We start from the raw sequence: 26988 nt of genomic DNA, 5'->3' as shown, positions 1-26988 counted from the left end.
CAGTTGATTGCTGTACTAACCTTCTATTTTGGCATATTCTGTAAGTCGAGTGTAATTGATCAAGGCAGCCTTCTCCAGACATTTTCTAACCACTTTCTTCACCTCTTCTGCTGGTATGGGAGTGGCAATATCTTTCATTAAAACCTGTGCCAGAGACAATTATACCGCTTGGTTATAGTCATTACCCAAAACCCAAGGGAAAAGGATAAAAGTATCCTAAAGGTACTACAGAACTGATAATGATTAAAGGCAGAAATCAAAAAGGAACTATTTCACCTGGTGGAACTAGATATTTGTCTTTGAAGTTTTCTATTCAACCCTGGTTTGATTGCCTATATGGTATTTATATACAATACCCCTACTGTCTGGCATCTTGCAGCATGCCAGTCAGTCTTTGTTTGGGTGATGCTAAGACCAGTATAACAAGAGCATTCTGTGAATGGGCTCGATCATGATGCTCACTAAACATGTGGATGTGGAGATTTGCTTGGTTCTCAGCTGTGGAAAAGCTTCCACCATTGCATAACCATTGACTCTTCAACAGTGTAAAGGAGAAACTGAACAGCACCATCAGAGCTAGCTAATACTGACTTGCTTTTCCTCCTTCATAAAGTTATTCAAATTCAACACGACCTTGCTGTGAAAAACAGTCATCTATAGTAGGCAGGGAAAACACTGAACTTCTGGTGGGATATTTTATTATGGAAAAGTAGAAGAACAGATTATATAAAGCTTTTCAAAACCTGCCAGTTTTTAAAGCCTATTCATTTTTAAAATATAGGACTTTGATAAAATGGATCACCTGTTGCAAGTGAGGTAAACTGAGAATATATACCTCTTTATATGAATGCAACATTATATACTCTGGATTACTACATAAAATGTAATAAATGTTGTTAATAATTCACTTGCATTTTTACTTTAATTCTATACTCCATTAACTTTCAACAGGTAGGTGTAAACAAAACTCAATATGTTTTTACCACATTTTAATGTAAATAATAAAATTTCAGATAACTCACAACCATTTAAAAATGCTTCTCCAACAGATCTCCAGACAAACTACACACTTATAAAATATATCTAGCAATTACTGTTAAAGAGAGGAAGCAAGAGATACGGTCTGGGAAAGAAACAGGTTCAGCAACAGAAAAGCTATTAGGAAGACATTGTTGCAAAGCAGACTTCTTCCATTACTTGCACACACATATGACATATCTACTTTTGTCAGCTTGTTCTTTTTTAATGAGTAACTTCTGGGTTATCAACAAGTGAAAATACAGTCTTCAAACCCTTTTATTCTGCATCTGATTTTTTTCAAATTTTTCAGAGACAGGTAAAATAAATTGTTTCTAACTCCGTCTGCATCGACAAGTATAGGAATGCACATTTATTCCCAGTCAAGACTGACAATGGTGTTGCTTGAGCACCAGATAGAGTACCATTGGCATTTGTAACAGCAGGAAGAGTGAGAGGAAATAGCTGTTTCATGTAACACAAAGGAATCTACACAGCACTACAGTCGCTGAGGTTATAAGTGAAAGGAAACATATATATCCAGACTTTCTATGTATTTTTTAACATGGCAGAGATTTTCTAACACAGAATCTCTATCTATGGAGTGTTCTGCAGTGCAGAACAACTGACACTTTCCAGGGCCAGACCTCTCAGGTTTTGGCAAAGCTACACAGACTGGGATCTAAGCTTTTTTTTTTAATTCATACCTTCATCAGGCTCCTGCTGACACTATTCCTCCGGAATCTCTGCAGGAATTTAAAGTTCTCTTTCCTCAGAGATAGGACTGAGATGCATTTACCATTATGAGGTCTTCTCCCTTCCAGTCAATACAAGAGGATTTGCTGGGCAGGAGTTTATATTTATAGCTGCCTGTGTTAGTTTTGCTGCATATAGCTTTTTCTTCTTAAATTGACTCAGATTATGCATTTATGGAAGATTATTTGGATTATATAGAAGCTTTTTAATGTTACATATCAGTATAGACAACATCATCAGCATAGAAGCCATAAAAAACAGGAAAGGGGGGCTGTAGACTAGACTTGTACTACTTTAGAAGTAATGCTGGGTAATCAAATTATAAAGAAAGAGAGAGTCACTGCAGTGGCTTAAAGTGAAAGTCTAATAAATAAGTCCTACAGAAAACAGCTGTTTGCCTCTGTGGAAGACAATAAGAAAAAACCTCCCAGTAAACAATTAAAACCAGTACTAAAATACCTGAGAAGACATGAGTCTGCTTTCAGCAGCCTGAAGGCGAAAGAAAAATGCAGTCTTAGTACTCAAGCAGAACTTAAAATATGTTCTCAAACTTACCCTTTCAAGTAATGAAAGTGTGGCTTTTAAAGCTCCTTCAGGACGTCCAAAAGGAAAACAGTATCTTTAAAAAAAAAAAACAAAAAAAAAAAGGAAGAGAAAATTATCAGAATTATAATAACTAAGTTAAGAATTTATTTTGAGATGTAACTGTACACAACTTGCATTACTGTGAAGGATATTTATTGGTCTCTGATGAGCTAAATTGTCATCTTCTTGGAAAGAGGTACTATTTCTCATGTAGTCATGACAGCTACTGGAGCTGTGAAGTAGCACTCTGTATATTATATCTTGTTTTAATATTGGGATTAAGATAAGGGTAAAATGTTAGATATTTAAGTTTCTAGACAAATATGGGAATAAAAATGCCTGCAGATATTCCATAGTTTTTCCTATTATATTATAAATAGCTTGGAAAAGCATTTAATGTTATCTTAAAATTTATCAGCTACAACTTAAACCAGATCCACTTCCGTCCTGATACTTCTAAAATGATGTAAATTAAAAAGTAAACCCATTGATAGCTTTGTTTTTCATTTTTTGTCTACTGAATGATCCAATATATCAAGTCAATGAGACTACAAAGCTCAGGCAACTGTAACCTTTCTTAATCCTGTCTGTAAAATCTTGCTGGGATATCCCCAATTGGGAAAAGGATTTTTTACTTTGCTGAGATTATTTTTTTCTTATTATTACTCACTGAGCATGGTAGCCTCATATTCTAACGTCTTCCAACAGTAAAATCTTTTCTAATGATAAAAGGATTCAGACCAGTGCATTTTATATATACATTTTGTTCAGCCAAAATAAAGCCCTGTAAATGAGGTCAAAAAAGGATTTCCTGCAGCGAGACTTCCAGTATTTGCTTTGCGTCATTTTGTTTCTTTCTTACTGTAGTGCTAACAATTTTTGAGGACAGGTTAACAAATTAGCAAAGCAGATTTAATGACCCTTAGGCATTAAGCCACCTTAAAATAGAACACATCTTTAGGTGTTTTGTCTCCTCTCCCTTTGCAGTCTATTTCCACAATCCTTGACTTGTCTTTCCCACTGTTTATTCCTATCAATCTCTAACGGTAGTTTTTGAATAAATGTCACTCAATTATACTTAATATTTCAAATCAAAGACTTCCTTCCATGTATGTTCTGCAATGTAAATAACGTAAGAAGCTTCCAAAACCCAATCAGTTTTAAGTTCATGATGCAGACAGAAGTCCCACAGTAGAACAGGGGTTACTCAGTTTATTGCAGAGACAATATGTATGCGTACGACACGGGCACCGAGCTTATGTGTGGAGTTGGTGCAAGGAGCTTCTCACAGAGGACAGTTGTTCTCTTGAGATACGCAGCTTAAAGAAAAGGAAATGTTCACACTAGGGGCCTAAAGGGACACTCTGAGCAGTCCTGCTTCCAGTGTTACAGCCTCTATGCCGCTGAGCAGGCAGGGAAGCAGCATCTTGCTGGCAAGGAGAAATTCAATCTCTTGGATAAAACCCCCATGGTCCATTTCAGACTGTTTGGCTGTGGCAAGGATGCTCCCACAGCTGAGGGGATCTTTAAGGATAGGGAGACAAAGATGGTGACAGTAGTCAACTCAATTATTAGACAACTGGGTCTGTGACATCCAAGAGGACCAAGCAGTAAGTTAGTTGATGCGTACAAAGGTAGTGGACATCAGGAGGTGTTTATGTAAGTTACCTAGGGGAGAACAGGAGGAGCACCCATGGTCTACATTAGTACCAGCAACATACAGAAGTGTAGGAGGAACACTCCAGAGATAAAATTCACACAGCCAGGCAAGAGGTTAAAGTCCCAGACCCTCACAGCAGCTTTCTCTGAAATATTGGCTCTTCCACATTTGATGCCTGAGAGGCAGGCAGAGATGTGAAGTCTTAGTGGGCAGGTAAGATGACAGAGAGGAAAGGTTTAAGTACCTTAAGAACTGGGAAATACTTTGGATGAGAGCCACCAGCACAGGATAAGCTGACTGCATCTTAATCATAATGGAGGCAGGCTGATAGCAATGAAAATTAAAATTAAAAAAGGCCATAGGGGAGTGTTAAAACTGGAAGCTGCAGGTTAGCTGACAGGCGTGTGAGAGCATCTTTTTCAGATGGGTGTGACCTAGTGACCTAGGTGGACATAGCAAATATTCAGTGCATCTCTGAAAAGACAGGAAGAGAAATACACTCTTCTGTTAAACTGTCCAGAATGACAGCTGACCCGTGCACGCAATGCTAAGCAACGGAGCAAGGGCAAAGCTTAGACAAGTTCTGACATATTAAAAAAAAAAGTGCTGGTGTTCCTTTAAAGTCTGTATCGCTGACCCCTTAATGAGGATGATGAGAGTGATCAGGAAATGTTAAGTGAGATTAGAGGAGCTGCAAAGTGATGACAAATAGTAAGAGATTTCAAGTATACATGTGTACACTTGATCAATGTCTCATTAGGATGAGATATAATGATAATATTTTGGGACACAGTTTTGAATTGCTTCCTTGGACAGCTAATTTAGGACCCACAAGAAAAGATGCTATTCTGGATTTGGTCTTAAATGTGAACAGGACATAGTTTGAGAGGTGTGGAGCAGGATAGGTGCTCTAGAGTAGTGATCATACAACAATAAAATTTAATACTGTAGCAAAAGAGAACTGGCCAAAAAAATTCAGTACATGTACATTCAGTACATGTATATTCAATTTCAGGAATGGGACCTATGAAGAAATGAAGAAATTGAAAAACAAAAGGCAGAACCTTAAAGGATCAATCAAAAAAGCAAGAAACCTACAAGGAGCCTGAGGAAAATTAAAAAAGTAGGAGCCCAAGTCAAATGCATGCCACAAGAAAAAGAAACAAACCCTGTATGTGACTCCATGAGGAAGATAAAGAGGTTATTGTAGAGAATCTGGCATTTAAAAACTGTAAAACCTATCCGAACAAGGAGGACATGAAAGTCTCTCAAATATTCTAGGGCACGTGAACAGCACGGATGCTCAAACTGACAGTAGAAAGAACAGTTGAAGCAGGAAGCCAGCCTGGTAGATGGTAGGACTGCCCAGTGACAAGGACTACAAGGCATTCAGGGACAGTAAGGCCAAAGCAGAGAAACTCAGTGCGTGCTTTGCATTAATCTTTACTGCAGAATCTATTTTTAAAAATGTTGAGCATTTCAGTTATCACAACAATTTTGATGGATTGAAGTAAGGAGTGGTTTTAATACCATGTTTTCTTAAGAAAGCAATCTCACAGCCAAGGTTATTCTTTGTTAATTAATGATACAGGTGAACCTTTTACATTACTTGAGTCAAGGTTTTCTTTAAAAGTCTAATACCATTTTTTATCAGGATGTCCTGTATTGTGACTCTATATGCTTTATAAATTCAGATTCCAGGGCAGTATTGATTCTTCCTTCTACCAGTATTATGGCAGTATCCTCATTTAAATCCAGACATTCCACCTACTTTTTTTTAATTTCTAACATTTGTTCAGAGAAAGATATAATAATTGCTCTTCACCTGGCAGAGCGCTGTTTGCTTATCTTGATTAAACAGGGTTTTAAGGCAAACCTTAAAGTCCTCTGAAGGATGGAGACATTCATCTTTGAATGACACATTTAATTGCTCTCAAGGAGGAGTTTCTAACATTGTTTGAGTTCCCTCAAAACACACCAAGACTGAGGCAGAAATATCCTATGGTCACTGATACAGCCGAAGTTCATCAACGTACTCTAGTGTGCACATAAGCAGACATGATGGGTTTACCTTTATTTGTTCCAACTCAAATAATTATTTAGATATTATTACACATTTTATAATTAGTTTATGCACGTGAAGGTCTGAAGGTGAACAGAATTATTCTCAAGATGCCCAGCCTCTCTTCTTGTTCCCCCATCTCCCTCCTCTCTCTGTACACATTCTGAAGCCTTCTGCTGCTTCAATATTTTTTGGGTCACAGCTACTGTCACTGACCTCACCATTGTGTATGAGTAAAAGTACTTATATTCATTGGAAATTATAGCCGTTGTGTTTCTACCACAAACTTGACAGGATATGGTCATAAGTATGCCAATCACAGGCCAGAGGTTTTCTCCCAGCTCCAATACGCCTTCATTATTTTTTTTGTAGCAAGCATGAGAAGATTGTCACAGAAACAAGATTTCCTTCCACCTGCAGATGATGTTCTTTGTCAGTACTCTCCTCCTGCCTTTCCAAGACCTGGGTAGGAAGCACTCTGCCCTATGCTGTTCTGTATTGCTTCTCTGGTAAGAGCTATTTAATCCCATGGAAGACAGGAAACAGGAAGTGTGTCAGGGAGGAATGTTTAAAGGAAATAAAGGAAGGAAGCATCATTTTTTTCCCAAAAGGAATACCTTCCAAGGAGAATCCTAGCTCTCTTTAGTTTCAATACAGAGATGAAGTCCCAAGTGAAGACTGCTATGTCCTCTACGGTCAAAAAATCCCCAACCACCTAGTTATCAACATGACAGATACCAGTGAATGCCAGACATTTACCTCATCAAACCAGAGGGGCATCCAACAAACTTACAGCCAGCCTTGCCAAACAAAAGAAAGCTGTTTCACACAGCACTATTTAAACTGTGGAACTGGTCATCATAAGGTGATACAGAGACAAAAAAATTCTATAAATACATTCTAAAAAAGGATTAGATTAACAGAATAATGGCAGATAGGTTGGCTTAGTGTGGTAAACTAACAGATTTGGTGGTCTACATGCCATTTTTATGCTAAGCTTCATAAACCAACAATTGCTAGAAAATAGAAGGAAATACCACCCCAAGTTTGCTCTGTTTCTTGTTCTCCTTCCCTAAACATCTTCTGCTGGTACTAACAGTCCTTAGATATGACAAACTCTTTATTGAGTATGATGGACCTTAGCTGATTTAGGAAAGGTAAGTATATCATGAAACCAAGAAAATGACATTAGACATCTAGAAAAGTTTTAGCTGCCTTCTATCAAAGATGTTCTCTACTCAAACGATTTTCTGATCATTACTAATCCAGAAATTGCTACGGCTCAGTCATTTTCATTCAGACAATTTTCTTAGTCAGCATTATAGAAAGCTTAAAGTTTAAAAGCATCAACAAAAATCAGGCCTATATTCTTGCACAATCTTTTCTACAATAGAAAAATACAACTCGCATGATACACAAATAAATTCTAAGCACAATCACTTTTGTAAATAAATCATTTCCACATTTCATAAATTTAAAATTTCTTTGCAGGTAGACTATTTTATTTTCACTCCAATTGTTCAAGACCAAAATTGAACACCATGAGAAAATTCCTCCAGAAAAAACCTAGTATTCATTGAATAAATTATACACTCACCTGAAGTGGCTTATTTGGTTTTCTAAAAGGCAAGAAAGTCTGTCCTTAATTTCCTCAAACCTTTCTTTCTCTTCAACAGATACTGTTCCAATTCCATCTGGCCTGTAATATTAAATATTTAATAATTGTTGATAGCTCTTCACGCTGATTCCTCTTTAAATAGCGATCTTTATTTTTTTTGTTTTTAAAGTGTTCAGTTAACATGTGTGTTAACTCTCCTTTCCCCTCTCCCATTGCCTTGAAGGATAAACAATAACTTGTGAATATAAAGAACAAACTGCAACCAGACAAACAATTAAACTTTTGAACTGAACTTTTAAATTCAAGTCCTAAGTTTCTACCTGATCCCAATATGAACACAAGGTAGCATGTATTTCTCCCAAATAATTCCCCAAGATATGTAATATCCTTTATCAAGAAAATTAGTACTATTGGCACAGTAGAGGGGCCTACACAGACCTTGTTGAATTTCAACTCCTTGAATCTTCCAGATATTTTCCCAGAGGTACAATGTATCTGAAAGTGATTTTAAAATAAAGGTGGGAAGCAAACTACATTGAGAAAAGTCAGAGCAGGCAACACCTAGGAACTCCCCTGCTTAGAGTGAGCATAGATTTTTTTGATCCCTTATCCCATACTGACAAACAGCAGTATGTAAACAAGACTTTCATGTAAGTATAGCATAAAGGATGCAACAAAGAAATAGCCTTTAAAAACCAAAATCACTGGCACTTTTTTAAATATAAATTTTTAAGTCCCAATAATTAATAATAAGCCTTGCATTAAGTATGTTAAGCACACACTTAGTCTAAAGTCTTAGCCTAAAGGTGTTATTAATGTATTTATATTAAAGTAGTGACAAAATTAAAGAAATCTAAATACATATTTCCCAAATTGTATTTTTGCCATGCAGTCACAACTTCTCCACATACAGCATACTTTAAAAAGAACTATCTGAAAACTTCCTGTTACTCTCTTAACTTCCAGCTCCAGGGTAACAACAGCTACTGCTTCCCACCTGAGTTTATGACCCTGACACCTAGTGCAGATCTGCCCTGTACCTCCTCCAGAGCCTCCAAAACTGTATCTCAATGTTTCTAGAACTGAGGAAATTGTAGTAAAATGGCATGAAGAAGGACAATGTTCTATGAATGTTCTATGAATCATTCTAGAATTCTATGAACATGTTTTTGCTAAATTGTTACTTTAACTTCCTGCACGATACTTAAATCTAGGAGGGATAAGTTGCTACCTGATCATGACATAAACAATTCTCTCACCCTTTAAATCACTTATATTTGTGATCTGTCAAGTCAAGGTGGAAAGAATGCCTGAACTCCTTAAATTATTGTGAAGACAACAATAAAAATCAGATATGGTGGAGGTATGAGTAACCAGGCACATCAATATACTATTGTATAAATTTGATGTGAAAGAGCAAATAACTTATCTTCTTTCTTTTGATGGATGCCAGGATACTTTACCTCAGCCTTCTGACAGATGGAACGGGCTCAAATTTAAGTAAATTGCACTGCCTGATTTCATTGTCAGGAGAGATCGTGCTCTGGAGTGATAAAGCAAATAGTTCTGTCATATTAAACCTCGCTGAGGCATGTCATATATATGACAGAAAAGACCTGGGGGTCCAGATAACAGTAAGTGAAAAAGGTGAGCCAGTAGGATGTCATATCTGTCAACCTGAACTAAAGCTAGGATCACTACGTACCGTGGACCTGTCACTTTACTGCGTTTGTTGTCATACAGAACCTCACTGACAACACCTAAAATTTTCAGAACTGTTAAATATATTTGCAGGGGATGTTTGCATAGAAGCAGATGTCCCAGAAGAAAAGGAAAGAGAACACAAAAAGGTGTTAGAAAAATGTACCACCTATAGCACTGAAAAACTTGTGTCTTGAACACATGCTTTTAGAAAACAGCACAAACTCTGAATCATTATTTTGTTTCTTCCTGTTAGCCTTATTGCAACAAGCAGAATATAAAAATGCATTTTCACAACAAAGTTCTGAGACACATGTTGTGCTGGTGATCATTTTTTGCTACTCTTGGGAATATGTATCAACTACTGAGAAAAAAGAATCCACCGAAAAAGAATCTGAGATGAGCTGAGAGAGAAAAAATAGATAAATAGTTTCAAAATTTCCACTCATTTTGTCTTCTAGATATTTTTCTTTAATTGCTTTAAAGACAGAATAAAATAAAATAGCACTGTTTTGAGCTGGTTATTTTTATTTATAAATTACTGTGCCTGCCAAGAAAATCAGACTCAAGCAGTCATTTGGTTTTCAAAGGTTTGGGTGATCCATAAAATGCGCCTTTCCTACTATCCCAAATGTTATGGATAGTGGTTTGGACTTGATTTTTTCAACTCAAAACCAGTATTCAGCTTTCTTACTGCATCTTGGGACCTCTCTTCCAAGAACTCAGCCAAGAAAAGTGATTGACTGTCTTAAGAATAGCTTTCATTTTAACATTATCTTCTCAAGAAGGTAAAGGGAGAGTGAATTTTCCTTTCCTCCACATTCTTTTCCTCCTTATTCTTCACAACTGCTTTTGGGATTAGAGAACTAGGTGAAACGGTGAACACTCAAAACCTGAGTCTCTCTCTCACTTATATTAGTTCTCCATTTTGTCAGAACTCTGTCAATTGGATTTGGATTGGCCTGTCTTGTCTGCTTAGATCACAGTCTAACTGGCACAGACGTAATGTTGTCTCTGGTCACATCTCAAACTGTTTAATTCACTCAGACTTAAATATCGAAAGAGATTTGAAATAAACACCTCATGAACTAGAGCTAGTAAATTCAAGTGGGAAGTAGCTGTTCGACCATAAGACACTTAAATAATGACACCAAAAATAGAGGTTGACCAGAATTTTTAAAGAAACCTTTACTGTGACAATCTTGCAAGATTGCTGTCCTGATGGCAGTTACTCTAGGGAAGCTGATTGATTAGGTGGTGTATTTAGGTTTTCCTCTGGGAATGGACTGTTTTTCCTCTCTTGATATAATCCTTCAAGGCTTGGAGTACCCTCTAGAAATATTTTGCTGTCTAGAGGTCCTAAAACCTGTAGTAATTTGCAGAGATCACTTGATGCATTGTAGGATTAAGATTCTTGTGAATAGCTATGGCACGTGAGATAAAAATGGTATTCCAGTTCCAATGGGAATTAGATACGATGGACACTGGGTTGACTGTAGATTGTTTCCGGCCTTCAACTTTGGAAACAGCTTCTCCTAGTGGCTTCTTAGAGAGTGAATTGTTATCTCAAGCAAGACTGCTTTGTTGAGAGAGCCTTGTGAAATACTAACTGAACATGACTGACTTTGCTTTTTTCCTCTGGAACATTGTTGGTACTGGTGCTTTTGGCATAGCTGCATATTTTAAAAATATTTAAAGTCTTTTCAATAAGCTTTCCTCATTAAAAACATAGACCATCACTTTGGTCTGTCATGAAGAAAAAAGAGTATGAGGAGAGGAATGCACAGATTGATATTCTAACATGTACAAACACACACACACATAGATGAGAACGGAAAGGCTGACCAAAAGAATCTGCCAGAGAAAGATGAGAAATTATGATGAAAAACAAAATACAAGAAAAATACTTCAGCTAAGGTCTTACTTCAAGACATTTATATAATAAACTACATTTCAAGGGCACAGGAAAAACAAAAGCAAAACTTAAATGTCATCTTGGCTCCTAGAAACAAATTGTTTTAGAAGACTTCAGTGCTTTCTAAGAGCTCTTGTTTTTGAATTCAGCAGGATGCACAATAAAATGGAAGAACAGCGACAATTTTCAAATTAGCAAGATAAAAGTTTGACTTTTTGTTTCTTAGTAAACTGAAAATTAAATTGTTTAGAATTTTGATATAGAGGTTTTATTATCTATTTACAGGACTTTAATATCCAAAGACTAATAAGCAAATTTTTCTTTAAAACACAGTTGCATTAATTAAGGCTTTTGCACAGTCCATGGTTTATGTTAGACAAATCTAAGAAAAAACAATGATTTACATTATCAGCTTAGAAGCAGGCAGAGCAGACATCTTTTTATTAACAGAAAATGAAGGGAGCAAATTATCACGTGGCATTTAAACATAGCTTTAACCAGCAGGCACTTGAAGAGCTAGCATTTTGTTGTTTATATTAACCATTCTTCAAACATTCTGACAAAAAAAAGGGCACAATAGAGCCTTCTGTTGTACGCATTTTTCAGGCTGATCCTACATCTGCTTACAGGTCATACCCTCTTTTTCACAAGTGAACGAAAAAGACCAATTCTGAAGGCCACTAAAACAGATTAAGATGATAAATCAGGTTAATTTTAATGATCTTTTACGCAGTTATATTTTAGGTAGGATTCATTAATGCCCTTCTACTGAAAAGCTAAGCACGTACTAATATATGATCATTCTACCCAAAGTATAAGGGTATGTATTGGCATTAATCAGTTGAAATTAATGACAAAACAATGTAAAATGTTTAGGAAAGGTGAGAGTATGTAATAGCATTAGCTGTTCTTTCATCACCTAAGATGGCAAGTATCACCTTAACTATGCAGAACTTTGTTCTAATATTTCTTAATAATGTGTGAATTGTGATTAATTTTCTATTGATAATTTCTCTGAGGCTTTTCAGAAGCAGATTTGTTTTGGCATGTTGAACAATGTGCCTCTGTTAATACTGTAGTGAGGACACATTTTATTATAACATTATTATAGTCACTACCACTTTCCAACACAGGGCAGTATCCTTCCTTAAACCAAAGGTGAGGTCAACATGGCTTCACTTGGTACTTGCAACAGGGTAAGGAACCTTGCTTCTAGCTTTGAACTCAGGACAACCCTACTGATAACTTTCTTGTGGCTATTTACAACAGTAATATACAGGAAGTTCTGTCACTAATGGAACAGCATTAACTAAAAAAAACCCCCAAACTTAACTATTTAGAGGGGCCTCACATCAGAGGCTTGGGGGTATGACGCTTGTAAGTGAACCACTTAAAAAGGAGAACACAGATTAAATTAAAGAAGGTTTACCTTCCTCTGTGCTCCATATACCTTGGAGATGCTCAGCTTCCAAAAATGAAAGATGAACCGGATGATGCAAGATGCTTGGCACAGGGCAGTACGTAAAACTGAAAGACCTAGTGTAAAAGTTCTATTCTCAGCGTTGCCCAACGAGCCTCAGAAAAGGGGAAGATTACATTCACCTGAAGAAAAGTGATATAAATGTCCAAGGATCAACTAGTTTTTCCAGCTTTGAGAGAACACTGCTTCTCATCTAGAAGCACAAACTCACATAGCATATCAATCCTAAAAGGTATATTTTCTCATTCCAGTATTCTGGGGAAAGGGTGACTGGTAACAAATGACTTCTGAATAAAAAAAAGCTTTCAGGTATGAGAACTCCACTCTCACTATTTCCATTATAGAGGACTGATAGAAAAATAAGACAAACTACAAAACCAAAAGACTCCTGTTAAGTCTCTAGATGCTGTATCAAACAGACAGAGAATTTATATAAGATGCTGGTAGAATGATGGAATATAACTTCTGATGTAACACACTTCCCTAAAGATCCACACTATAAGGGATCTCAGGCTCCTTCCTCCAGCTGTTGGACAGCCTTGGAACAGATCTAAGATTAAAGCAGAAGGCCCAATTGCCGATAAAAATCAGGGAAAGAAGACCTTGCACCTGCTATCATTACAAGACAGACAGAATGCGTGGGGTTGAGGGTGAGTAAGAAGCACAGCAGAAAGAGGAAGCATTTTCAACTGCTTAAAACTGAAAGGTTCCACAAAATCTTGCTAGCAATGGTTTCTTGGGAAAACCATCTAAGAAGTCTATATGCTATTCAAATATTTTTATATACAAAATTATACATACAAAAACATAACACTTCTGGGAAGAGATCAACTGGACAAAACCTTTCATGTCAGATGGTGACCATGTGAAGAGAAATGGTGAAACTACTGACGTAAGTTCTGGAATTTTAGATTAAATCTTATTAGACATTGTTTATGGAAGATACAAAATGGAAGGAGAAACCAGCAAGATACAGACAACCTTACTTTAATGCTAGAGTTAATTTAGTCAGAAGAGAAGGAAATATCTATTCAGAAGCTCCACAAAAAATGATCAGAAGAGACAGAGCACTGTAATGATATTATTTTCCTTATTTTTACAAAGTTCCTTGTCCCAGATTTGAAAGGGATGATTTCTCTGAACATTCTTTTATCACTTGACACAAAGTGTAAAAACGCAATAAATGGTTCTTATCACAAAACACTGAAAAATGAAAAGAAATATATGAATGCATAGCACCCTCTGAAGTTTCCATAGTTTCATTTCTCTTATGTGTTCATTTACTCCACTTTAATATATTTCTTCCAAGCATAACAGGAGCAAGAAGCCTATCAGAGAGTCTACAGTGCCAAATGATGGCAAGGATCTAAAAAGAGCTCTCAGAGAGGGCAAGGCTATTGCAGAGATACGAAATGAATTCTTTGCGCTGGTTTTTATTATGAAGGAAATTAAGAAGACTCCTACGCTGGAACCCTTCTTTGTTCACAGAAAAAAATCTTTATCTTCAGCACAGAATCTGTCCAAACTTAAAGCAACTAAGAAAAAGCTTATAGAATAAATTAGAAAAATGGACAGCAGTAAGTAGCTAGGGCCAGAACTGAATTACCTATGGTTGTGTGAAAGTTCTCACCAAGAACTGCCTTCCTCCTGAGGAATGGTAGGTGAAGAATGTGAGATCAATTTAAAAGTCAGAAGTCTACCGGGGAGGTGGTAGGGGCAACTACAGGCCAGTAAGCTTTACATACATCCCAGAAAATTAGAATGAACTATAATATAAGGATATTTAAGGATAAAATTAAAGAAAATGGGGTAAATATTATCTATTGTGAAGAAGTCTGTAGGACGCTGAAGCCATAAGGCAGAGAAAGCTTACCTTCTGATCTTCTTGAAGTGCTCTAAAGGGATCAAAAACAGGTGGATGAGTGTGATGTGACTGATACGATGTACCTGGATTTCTAAAAATCTTTTGTCAGAGTCCCTTAACCAAAGGCTTTTAAGGCAATTAAACAGTCGCTGAGTAAGAGTGCAAGTCCTTACATTTACAGTGAAAAAAGAGAGAGTAGGAATAAAGGGTGAATACCTGCATTGAAGGTAAGTTATGAGTAGAGCTGTGCAGGGATCTATGCTGAGACCTGTGTTATTTTACAGTATTCATAAATGACCTGGCAAACAGCTAAGAACTGAGGTGACAGTAAATGCAATTGTAATGATAGTTATGTGGCATAGTGTGGAGTTCCAGAAGGACCTTATGAAATCAAGTAGCAATAAAACAGCAATGATCAAGATAGATAAATGTAAGGAGAAATCAGTTGCTATTCAGGACAAAGATCTTGGTGTTATGATGGATAATTCCATGAAACCTCCTCTGTTCAGTAGCAGTCAAAGAAGCAAATCAACATTGGGAATTACCAGAAAACGTTAATGAATTAGCAGAAAACATCCATCCAGGGTAATCAATGCATGGTTCACTCATGCTTCTTGAATCTTAAACAGTAAAAAGACAACAGAGAAGGATTTTTTTTTTTTGTCTCTCCTCTATCCCTTCCAATAGCAACAGAGAATGAAATGAGAAGTGTAGGAATTAAGTTCAAAGCAAGAGATCTTCAAGCAAGAGGAGGCTGAGTTGTGGAACTTGCTGCCAAGGGTGTTGAGGGTGCAAAGGGCTTACAGAGGTTCAGGGGTGCAATGGACAAGTACCTGAAACAGATACTCACTCCAGGTTACAAAACAGGCATATTCTGAGCTGCAAAGAGTTGGAGACTGAAAGAGCACTAAGAGGAAATATTGCATATGCTTGCCCTTCTCTTACTCCAAGCTGGTCAATGCTGGAGACAGGTGACTGGCTTAGAAGAACCCTGACTCAGTATGACTGTTCTTCTATGTAAACATACATGCGCTGAAGATTTCAAAATGAAGGCAGAAAGAAACTATTTATCTTTGGTTATAAACTGATTTTTGTAGCATTAGTTTCACCTTCAGTTCTCCTATATGAACTTGCAATAAATCAGCTGTCTTTCTGAATAGAAAAAGGTATAACCAGGGAATATGCTTGAATTTTGAATTTTTCAATTCAGTCTGTAACTCAGCAGGTGGAAAGAAGTCACTTTGCACTTCATGTGATACTCACCAGCATCCATTTCAGACAAGAGGGACTGAATAGAAGTCACAGCATGAAAAGTAGACAAAAGTGAATATGATGGGGAAGAAAACAATAGCTCCTACCTGGACTGTTTAGACTGAAATGTCAGCATTCAGGAATATCCTATAGTTCTTTGTTCTGCCCATTTCACTTTCACCAGAGATACACAAGTGCATGCGTAACTGCAGTGCAAAAAGTTTGCTTGTGAACTAGTGACTTTGATGTGGACCATATAGTGGAACATTTCAGAAGAAAAACATTATGAAGAGGAGCCAAAGGAGAAGCTTTTGTAAAGTTATATAGCACCAGCAGCACAGCCAACGGAAGCTGATTTTATTTACTGGAGGAAAAGGAATCAGTTGATTCAGAAACAAGGATGTGTTTTTGTTTAAAAAATCAGCAAGGCTATTCTTTTACTAAAATATTTTGCTTTTTGGCTATTTAGGAAGAGAATATCTTAAGAATATCATCCACAAAAGCAGAAATACGTTTCCTACATAAGCAGTTTGTTAGCCCAGTTGTAATGCTCTTCCAAGCAGGAAAGGAAAGGCACGAATGAGGCTTTAATTCCTCAGTCTAGGACTCAGCATATTGTGTTCGATCCTGCATAAACATTTCTGTTCCCACACCAACAACATTGGCATAAGAGACACACTAAGTACCAGCACGCTTGATAACTCTGTCAGAACTTGTTACCTACATCTTCATCTCAGGAAAGAAAACAGTTGGGGACTGTTCTCTGGTCCTGAGACCAGGTGGCAAGGTCTGCTGAAAACAGCCTACACCAGAGCTCAGTTCAGGTCTCCTCTGTGCTCCACAATGTCCCTGAAGCTCTAGGACAACAATTTACTTTTATGTGTTTATTCCACGTGTTTTGATGTACAACCATGGCTATTGTGTTACAGTCTGCAAGAGCATTACAGCCTGCAGCATGAAACAGAGTTCATATTTCAAGTCCTAGGGGTGCAGCAAAAGAGCACAGGGGATACTCAAGGGTTCAAAATCTGCTGGAAGAGTTCTGGAGACATAAGAAGGGTGGAAAGAGCCAAAGCTGATTCAGCCTTGTTCATGGTGTTTACTGGGAGCACTATTCAGTATGTGCAATCCCACAGCCATGCCTGGGATCTTAAAGGGTGTCTAAGACTAACGGACAGTTGGGTCCATTGTATTAGACTGGTTCCTCACCAGTTTTATTTAGCAAATTAGCTGTAGTCATTGGTGTGCTCAGCACATGTCCTGGTATGGCCCCAGCATATTTTGTAGATTTGCTCTGACTTGTGCTCGAGTTTCTCCTCACCAGACTATCAGAAATGAAAGCGAGTGACACCTTTATCTGATCATTTGACTGATGTCACTAGATTGCCTGCTACTCTAAAATTCATGCCTAAAAGAAATTGATAATTTGAACTACAGGTATGGCTGCATTTCTACATGCTCCTCCATCACCTGACTTCAAGATCATTTTTGATGATCTTTCTCAGGCTAGTGGAAGGTCTAAGATCCCTCTGTGAAGCAGAGGTGAAATATAAATTGAATACATCATGCCCAGAGTATAAAGCTCTTTGTCTTTGTTCTGTGGTCTTTCTAATTCTCAGCCTGACTTATAAAACTAAGATGTATAACGCCAGGGATCAGCCTAGAACTTTGGCCTGTTGTGCATTGTCTGTAAAATTCTTTTTTCCCTTTTACTATTTTTTAGTGCTGCGGCAGATGAATGAGTGGATGTATTATGTGTGTCTGTCATCCTCAGTGAGTGTGTCTGTTTCTGTCCTTGACTTACTTTTCTTCTTTCTTCATGTTTCTTTTTTCTTCCTTTTTACAATATCTCAGTTCTAGTCAGACCCTCTCTGTTCAACACTTCTTTTATTCCTAAAACACTCATGCTATTCAGAGAATATCTGTACAGAAGGAATAGACAGAATACAAACAGAGTGCTTACCACTGTGTAAATGATGTGCTCCCTGAGATATTTTCATGCACTGCATGCACTGTTGTCCTTCACTTAAATTATGAAATAAAAAGAAACGTATCTACCTTTCTTTTGAATTCTTGAAATAAGTTTGAGCAATTATCACTGTATATTTGTCTTGTTAGGTTGAAACCAGTAATAAAAAGGCTAGAAACAACAAAGACTTAGACTCAATAGGAAATACGAATGTGTCAGGTTCTTCAGGAACTGACAAAAGCAGCATGCTTTTACAGAGAATATGTTACCAACTAAGAGCCAGAAAATCTCCTAACTCACCAGTATGAACATTAAGATTCTTGAGAGTATTTCAGGTACATTCAAAAACATTTTAATTTTGGCTATTATTATCAAGGATTACATAATGTTAATCTCACACTACCAAATCACTCAGGTCGCAAATGCCCAGCTCCTGTCCTCACAGATGAAGCTTTGTCTGAGGCAATAAAGGAAACTATCCTTTTTAAGGATTGTCCCTTCTTCACTGGCTCAAGGACGAGTAAAACGGCCTCTGTGACTGACTGGTTGCAAGGCAACATAAGCATATGTGTTGGGAAGAAAATCTCTCTCCTGATACCTACCAGGATTCAGTTTTGGGGATTTACTGACAGCATCACAGTAATTGCTTTTTGGGACTGTGAGTAGGTTTTCCTCTAGTAACAGGATTGGATCAGCTGAGATCTATTGGTCTTTCCCTTGTTATTTTTGAACTTCTAAAACATATTTCCTACAGCAGTCTACAAATCTAGTGTGCACAGTAGGGTGGAAATGCATGTTGTCCTATAGATTGCCTGCCCCACTCCCTACTTTAGTACAAGGAAGACATGGATAAACTGGGGCAAGTTCAGTGGATGGCCACCATGATAGTCAGAGGCCAGAGCACTTGCTCTGAGGAAAGGCTGAGGGAGCTGGGCTTCTTCAGCCTGGAGAATAGGTGGTGTCTAGGGGGACTGAATGAGAGCCCCCCAGCTGCTACTAGGAGGTTGACAAGAGACAATGGATATAACTACACTGAAATAAGACAGGTTCAAACTGGGTAAAGACCTAACTGGATAAAGCCCTGAGCAACCTGGTCTGACCTCACAACTGACCCTGCTTTGAGCAGGAGGTTGGTCTAGAGACGTCCTGAGGTCCCTTCCCACCTGAGCTATCCAATGATCCTTTCTCCAATACCTGCTGTTCAACAGCAATAATAGTTCCCTCACAATTTGGAATAAGACACAGATGAAGCAAAAGCTTCTTTTAAAGAATGTGCTTAGCACAGCAAAGAAACAACTTATTTTTTTCCAAGTCTTTCACTTGCAATTGGAAGGAAGACATCATCCCAAGAGCATCACTGTGACCAACAGCTCCTGAAGCAGCCTACCACTTTAGCTGAAAGAAATCCAGAAGTGTCCTAGCTCTTCCTGGCTCGGGGTCACACCACATTCCCAATATATGTTATTTCTCCCTGTGGTTGCACAGCCAGAAGAACTCAGTATAGTGTGATTAGTTGCCAAGCTACAGACTATAGAAAAAGAGTCAAAACCTCCCTTAAACTTCAAAATTGTTCAAAATGTTCACTGGAAACACCATTCATGAACACAACATAGACGCAGAATGCAGAAGACTACCTTTGTAACAGGATCATTTCCTTTAGCCTTGAATCAACCTGTCTATACAATGCCCAAGAAAACACACTGCATTAAGACAGTACAAACTGAAAGGAGATTGCCTTTTTATTTAAATAGTAATCTGTATAGAACCTCCAATACCCCTGAAGAAACTTTCATGAGCAGATTTCTGTTGTGTGCAACTTCCTTACCTGGTGAATGCAAGAGCCTAAGAGCCTATAAATACTTCTGCTTCCTCCTAAGGCTATGAATTTAAAAATATGTCATTAAATTACCTGTTACCATGAACATGAGAAGCACAAAATGCAAAACTGTAGTGGAGCAAGGTTGGATCAATGACAGAACCATTTTCTGAATGTTCAATCAATTCACTGAGATAGCAAAGATGGCGGTGACAGCCTCTCACTCCATAGCGAGCACAGTATTCATCTAATACGAAGACTTGACCTGGGCTAAACCAACCCTGAAAGAGAAAGGCAAAAACCCCCACCACATTTTGAGATTTCTTTTGCCACTCACAGCTTTGAAATCAAACAAAGAACAGAAGCATATATTTTTATGTGCATTACATAAACTTTTTATACTACAATGACTTATATCTGACTAATGCTGATGGCACTGTAAGCTAGATCCAACAATAGCCCTCTTGCTGAAAGGAGTAAAAGTCAGGAAATTATCTGCAGTTCTGAGTTACCACTACTATGAAATATACAGTTTACAAAAACATGCTAATACATCCAAGTCTGGTACAGATTCAATGATTTAAAAACCTAATATAAACTAACACTTCAAAATAATTAATTTTGTTAAGAATAATTAATTGTAAGGTATGATAAAACATTTCGGTAATGCTGAGGAACATTAACATGGACATTAAAACACAGTTTCTGGATGACCAGTTCCCCGTGGCTGCATCTTTAATGTGAGAGAACCACAATTTGACCATAAACCTTGTTTCTTATGTAATATGCATGCACTTTTAACAACTTTTTAACAACTTTCACTAGCAAAGAGATACAAAGCTAGGTAGTTTGTTAAAAGCCATCTGAGTAAGATGAATGTGATTTGACCTTAAATAATTAGATATTCTGGGGCATACTGAGGGCTGACTCGGGCAGAGTCCTGTTGAGACCAGAACAGTGTAACCCTGACACAGACAGGAACAAAGTATAGACTCCTTCCCACCACAAAACCAGTTCTTGAGTGAATCCAGAGTGTAAAAAACCACCCTGATTCTTGATGTAGACATGTAAAACAGAAAAACCTTGATTGCCTTGCCTCCCAATATGAAAAAAAATAGCATAGTGAGCTTCCAAAATGCAGCAGGGAGAAAAACAGAAATGTTGGGAAACCACAGCTACCACAGCTGTTCTAAGGAAGCATTTTTCTTTGTTCTTTTCTTAATTGTGGTGATATTTCCCTCTCATTATCCCTGACAAATGGTTAAGAGAGATTAAGGAACACCTGAACTCAAATATACAAATAACTTTGATAAGCAAAATGATTTTGCAAGTCATGAATTTATGACATCAGTTTAGCAGCTGAAGACCCATATTTCCCTATTGCTTGTGAATACTTCTGCAAGCTCAGATGTTTAATATTTATAAAAAAATCAGCAAAAATACTATTAAACAATACTTAAAAATATATTCACACCAGGTTTAAATCATCTCTGTTTTTAGTAAAAGACTTGCATGAGAAAGGGATTTAAATTTTATATTCTCCTCCAAGTCTTGAATTTAATATATTATTTCCAAACAAGAACACCTCAGTTATTTCATAAATTTGCTTGCTCCTGATTAATTTCTTTGAAGTCAATGTTTCCACTATCTTTAAAGAGCTTCAGCTGTTTCTAGAGAACATTTAGCTTTATTACAGCACCCAGAACAGTACTCAGTGTTTTAAAATAATATCCAGTCATGCTGCAACGGCTCATGTAGTTTACACAGTGTTTGCCAGAAAATATGGTATTTCATTGGAAGAGGAAAGAGAAGGGATTTTAACTGAATTTCTGCAATAATACGTATTCTAGCCCTAAATATAATAAACAGTGGTAATTGTGATTGATATTGTACCAATAAGTTGTCATTGTCATTGATCTCTTTCTACATTTTTATGGAAAACATGACAAAATGCTGCATGTTGACGCCTAGCAGTACAGAAGGAAATAATTATTAAAATTTCTGTACATTCTCATAGGAGAAAATTGTGACAAGAATACAAATTTTGAAAGAACTCATTACTTTAACTTCAGTGTCTGTAAGAGATCTGTTTAAGTGTGGTCATTCTCATATAAATATGCGCCTTTCTTGCCCTTGTTCAACCCCGTATCATGCGTCTCACAAACACATAACAACTATATGCTACAGAGTATTAGATAACTGTGTATTTTTAATTGAATAATTGAAAAAAAAAAAAAAAAAGAAGCTCCCCAATACTGAGAAGTATGTAAAATTAAAGAAGTTTAGGTCATACGGTATTTTAATACAGAACTGTGTTTAATATTAATTCTTAAACATTTTTATTTTTACAAGTTATATGTGTGGTTACTCTGTATTTATTGAAACAAAGGGATGCATTGTTTCTAAAAATGATAGGAAATGAGCTGTTCAGGAAAAAAAAAGTCACACTTACATGTTCATGCATTGTATTGCTACCTTAACATTCCCAGTTTTTTTAATTTAAAAATACAGTTAAATATGCAATTTAACAAAAAATGATCACCCATTCTACTTATTAAAATATGAATTTTAAAAAGAACAATAAGAAATGCATCTGCTTTATGGTTGCTATAGCACTGTGTATTTCAGCTAACCTCTTCTAAAAGTTCCTGATTTCAAGGTTATATTAAGTGTCTTACTATATTATTATTATAAAAAAAGATTTTGACCCCAATGCACTGTTAGAAAGCTAACCATTTTCTCTTTGAGTGCCAATTACTTTGTACAGATGTACCTTCAGGCCTCTTTGATTCAGTGTGCAACCCACAGACAGAAAATGAGTCCTTTAAGTTTTTCTATACATACTTATCTGGTAGTATTTTAAAAAGGAAGCAACTGTCATCAAATAATCAATTTTTTCCCTTTTTTACACTTGCAAACAAACCTAAAAAACCTCATCATTATCTTTGTATTGCATGCCTAGTCAGACCAATGGAAAAAAGAAGTAAAAAAAAAGTTACCCTTTTTTGTTGCTGTTGGGATAGTAAAGTAAAAAAAAAAAAAGTGCTATGAGGCATTTTATGTCCTTAGTGAGAAATCACTGTTTCAGACACGATATCAGGTGAAAAATAAAGCCTCAGGAAGTTACGAGCTCTGACCCACACAAACACGTTTAACAAGTATGTATAATCTACTGGAATTCCACAAGATTGTTGCTGGTTTTCCCTACTGTAAAACAAAACCTGAAGTAGCCCCATCCTCAACTCCTAGTTCACAGAGTATAGAATAGAGAATGTTATGTAGGAAAGGGAAACTGCGGCTACAAATATGGAAGCATGTTATGCCAATATCTTATCTTTAATGGCTGTCTTTGAATGTGAAAAACATTCATTTTGATACAGAGATTACACTTTACTAGTTTTTGTTTAATAATTATACTCCCATCTGTTGTTTGCAATTCAGGTAATACATATATGCCCATATATCTACATTGCTTCTGCTTCCCTTCTTTTGGCGTTTTTCCTTCTTCACACCACAGTGGAATGAAGAATTACAAGACAGGTGAAAATGTCTGACATGAAGCGACTACATTTGTACTTAAAATGCCTGTACAGGTGTCAGTAAATCCTACCACAGGAGCTCTTCTTACCGTTATCAGAACCTTCTGTTTTTATTCAAACCTCCATAAAGGACATGATAAATTTCAGCTGATAAAATCAGAGACAGTTTGGGTCTCTGCTTTCTATTGAGTGGCACAGCAGCAGCTTGCAAGTGTATAATTTTCAAATTTGAAACCAATCGATCGGACCCTTTATTCCAACTACAACTGCAGCTATTGAATGAACTAGGAAGAAAGGACTACTTTGTAACAACTATTTCTCACTTCTTTGTATCTATCCTCCAGCCAGTACTCACCAAACAAGAATATGAGTCATTCAATCTGTGATCCAAGGTCTGCCTCTGAAGCAGTCTGAAGAGGGAAGCATGGTCAAATTTGCAGGGATTAGCAGAAATAAACTCATCCATGCCATGTTTCTGACCACGGTCCGTATCTGTTCACACAAAGGAAAAATGTGCAGAACAATACATGTGAGTGTGTGTGCAGACTTACAAACACAAGTGTACACATGGCATGTAAGACTCAATATATGAACTTTCTTGAAAATATGTCAAAGAAAAAAGTCACATAGGTAAATGCTTGCAGGTGACTTATTACAGAATCTTGGTTTTTAATCTGAAAATAATATTACTGAATTATTTTTCTATCATACCAATCTATGCAGTGTAACAGTGAAAAAAAATAAAGTCGCTACTCACTGACAGAGTAAACAAAATTTAGAAAGGCTACCGGAAAATACAACATAGTACATTAAAGTAATTCTTAAAGCATGGTTTTCTAGTGGAGCTCTTCAAATGTTACAATTTAAAAAACAATAATATGAGTATGAAAAAAATGTGTTCTATAATTTCCTAGTTTTGTGTAGCTCTCTAATTTTAGAAAAATAACCAAATAAATATCCTTTCCTCCATTGCAAAAAAAAAAGAAAAGGTTTATCCATTTATTTCTTCAGATAAGAAAGAGCATCTTTACTGCAGATCAAAGTACTACTCATAGAAATATTCACCATGGCTTGAAGCCTACTTCTCAAATGGCAAACTGGAGCAGAAATGAACACACTGGCTTGAGCTAGGTCATTTCCAGCCTTCTTTTTGTACTCAGCTTTTAATGAGACAAACCTTAATGTAGTAATGGCAAAGAGCCCCTTCAACCTTTCAGCAAAGAGTAGTGAAAAAGGGAGCAGCATTTTTGTGTAAATACATTGAGAAAACATACTATCCCAAATGGCACTTCAATCAAAGGCCCAAATTTATTGTTCTTCACAGATTGCATCTTTCAACGCCTTTAAACCCCGCGGGTTTATCAAAAGAGAAGCTCTAGTGATTGCTTTCATTAATGCTATGTTTTGTCAAAGTCCTCAATGTGAATTATCTATCAAGTATGGACAGAAAAAGCCTTACAGTGCCCAAAAGGACTAGTTATGTATTAGCACATTATCTGTCTTGGATTCTATAGACTGTACTGGGGTGAACAGTCCTATCAACTTAAAAATTGACTTCCCCTTTCAATAGGGTCTTAGCTCTTTGTTCCTTTAAATTCAAACCTAGGTCTTTTTATATTCGTTACTAGAAAAGTACAGATCTAAGTGTATCCTAAATGCAATTTTGAAAACCTGCATAGTACAAATCTAAAATTTCTAAAGAAAAGGAGACAAAAGTTTATTGATTAAACCCAATTATAGAGTCAGGTTCATAATAAAACTCAATATTGATCTGTGGGCATGATGCTAACATAATCAGTCACATTTAGAAATTTAGCCCCAGATCATATTGATCCATGTCAAGTCCAACTTTCAGCTGTATTTGTGGATGGGAGAATTATTTAATTCAAGCTGAAGGATCTGCAGCATCACATCCTGGAAAGATGCAGAAACTAATTCATATCACTTGGCTTTGCACTGTCAAAGCAAGAGTCACATCCATGTGACAGATTTCACCAAGGTGGATGTAGCAAATAAACAGTATGACAATACATCGATGGTGTAAGGTATGAGACCATCATCCCAGAGAAACAGCAGCATGTATTTTTAATGGTTTAAGGATCAGTAGCATATGTGATTACATAGATTAACAATATTTCCATGAGCATTAGATTAGCCTATTGCTAATGACAAACTTAGCTCATATTTTTGACATAGGTACATGAAATGTTCTCTCTTAATTAGTGCAATTTAAATGTATTTAACATGAATTCAAAGATAAACAACTGATATCAACACAACTACATTACTGAAAGTACTAAACTACAATGTGAAGTTATCTATGGTTTCCAAAATGAACCACACACAGATAAGTTTTCCAAACACAATATGTTTAACATGTGACTGATTTCTACGTTTCTTTTAAGTTTTCCTTCTTACACAAAGATCTGATTTATTGAACCATTATTTACAGTAAGGCAGATGACAGAAAAGAAGAAGGATTATTATTTCTTTCTGCCATTGGTCTCATGTACAAATTATACATAGCTGAATCTTTCTTAAATTAACCAGCTTGATTTTTTTCTCTCAACCACACAAATATAAGACTCCCCTTTTTAAAACGAAAATCTCTGTAAGTACTGACAAGTAATTAAGTATTTTGAAATCAGGAGACTGGATGATGCAAATGAAACAGATTCAACATTCTGATACAGTCATCCAGATGATCAGAATGTGTAAGGTGACCTATTGAATACAGTGCAGCTTGTGAAAGCAGAATCTGCTATTACAGAATTTGGGAAAAAAAAGCAAAAATATTTATTTAAAAATATAAATACTTCTAGGTTTAATCCTACAGAAAGATCACCATCTTTTTAAGTGAATCAGACAGTACAAATAACATTGTAAAATAGTAACAGAAGATCTGTTACCAAATATATTTTAGCAACAGAAAAACAATTAAAAACTTACCTTTGCCAGCTGTAGGCAAGCAGGAAATAATAGAAAAATAGATCTAGTGTAGTACACTACATTTTATTTCACTGTTATGATATACAAACAAGATAACTGGTAAATCTTTTTGAAACAAAAAGGATTTTGAAAAAAATGTAAGAACTTGATCAAAGATTATGAGGAATTTATAAATGTTATATGACTGTAATTTAAAATTTATTTAACAACCTACTTGTAAAAACTGTTGGAGTGATCATATTTTCCAAAATCCTACACAAATGAGCTTTAGATGTCCTGTTCAAGCTACATGCAAATGCAAAAGACAGAGAGTGCTATATTGTGATATACAGTTAAGAAAAAATACAATTCCATTTTATTCTCTGCACTTTCTCAATCTTGGGAAATGTTTGGAAGATATCTGAGGAGAACTCCAAAGCAGTAATACTTCTCCTGCTTTTTCACAATTAATTTTCTTCCCTTCTTAATGGAATTTGTTGTCCTGCTTTCAAGTTGCCTCTAACTCAAGTTCATTGTTTTGGCTGCTATTTCCATGTTACACTGTCTGTTTCAGGTTGTGTATTTATTTTATCCTTTGGAAACTGTTAGCCAAAAAACTATCCATTTTTTTTTGGATCAAGATAGGACAAATATATATATTTTAAAACCATGGTAAAAACTTAAAAAAGCTATTGCAGGAGTTTTAGCAAGTTCTTTGGGTGTTCTTTTAGACAAGGATATTCATTTTGGCAGAATAGCATTCTGAATATGCCTTTTGCCATTTTTGCAAGAAACTTCCAATTTTAGTCCAGCTGCAAAGGCTATAA

General features: G+C 36.4%; 1 protein-coding gene across 1 annotated transcript in view; it reads right to left on the bottom strand.

Moving 5' to 3' along the window:
* CADPS2 (Ca++-dependent secretion activator 2) overlaps positions 1 to 26988 on the bottom strand; it is a 271004-nt gene that overhangs the window by 81814 nt on the left and 162202 nt on the right. Inside the window, exons 12-17 of the mRNA XM_010581326.1 lie at positions 26183 to 26191; positions 23589 to 23725; positions 19788 to 19975; positions 7678 to 7779; positions 2329 to 2392; positions 21 to 144 (exon numbers count right to left, since the gene is read on the bottom strand). Coding sequence (XP_010579628.1) covers positions 21 to 144; positions 2329 to 2392; positions 7678 to 7779; positions 19788 to 19975; positions 23589 to 23725; positions 26183 to 26191 — 624 coding nt within the window. The remainder of the gene's footprint in view (positions 1 to 20; positions 145 to 2328; positions 2393 to 7677; positions 7780 to 19787; positions 19976 to 23588; positions 23726 to 26182; positions 26192 to 26988) is intronic.

The sequence above is a fragment of the Haliaeetus leucocephalus genome, unplaced genomic scaffold, assembly GCF_000737465.1.
Source record: "Haliaeetus leucocephalus isolate CR32 unplaced genomic scaffold, Haliaeetus_leucocephalus-4.0 Scaffold763, whole genome shotgun sequence".
NCBI lineage: Eukaryota > Metazoa > Chordata > Aves > Accipitriformes > Accipitridae > Haliaeetus > Haliaeetus leucocephalus.
The sequence above is the reverse complement of the archived record's forward strand: the minus strand, read 5'-3'. Positions and strand labels throughout refer to the sequence as shown.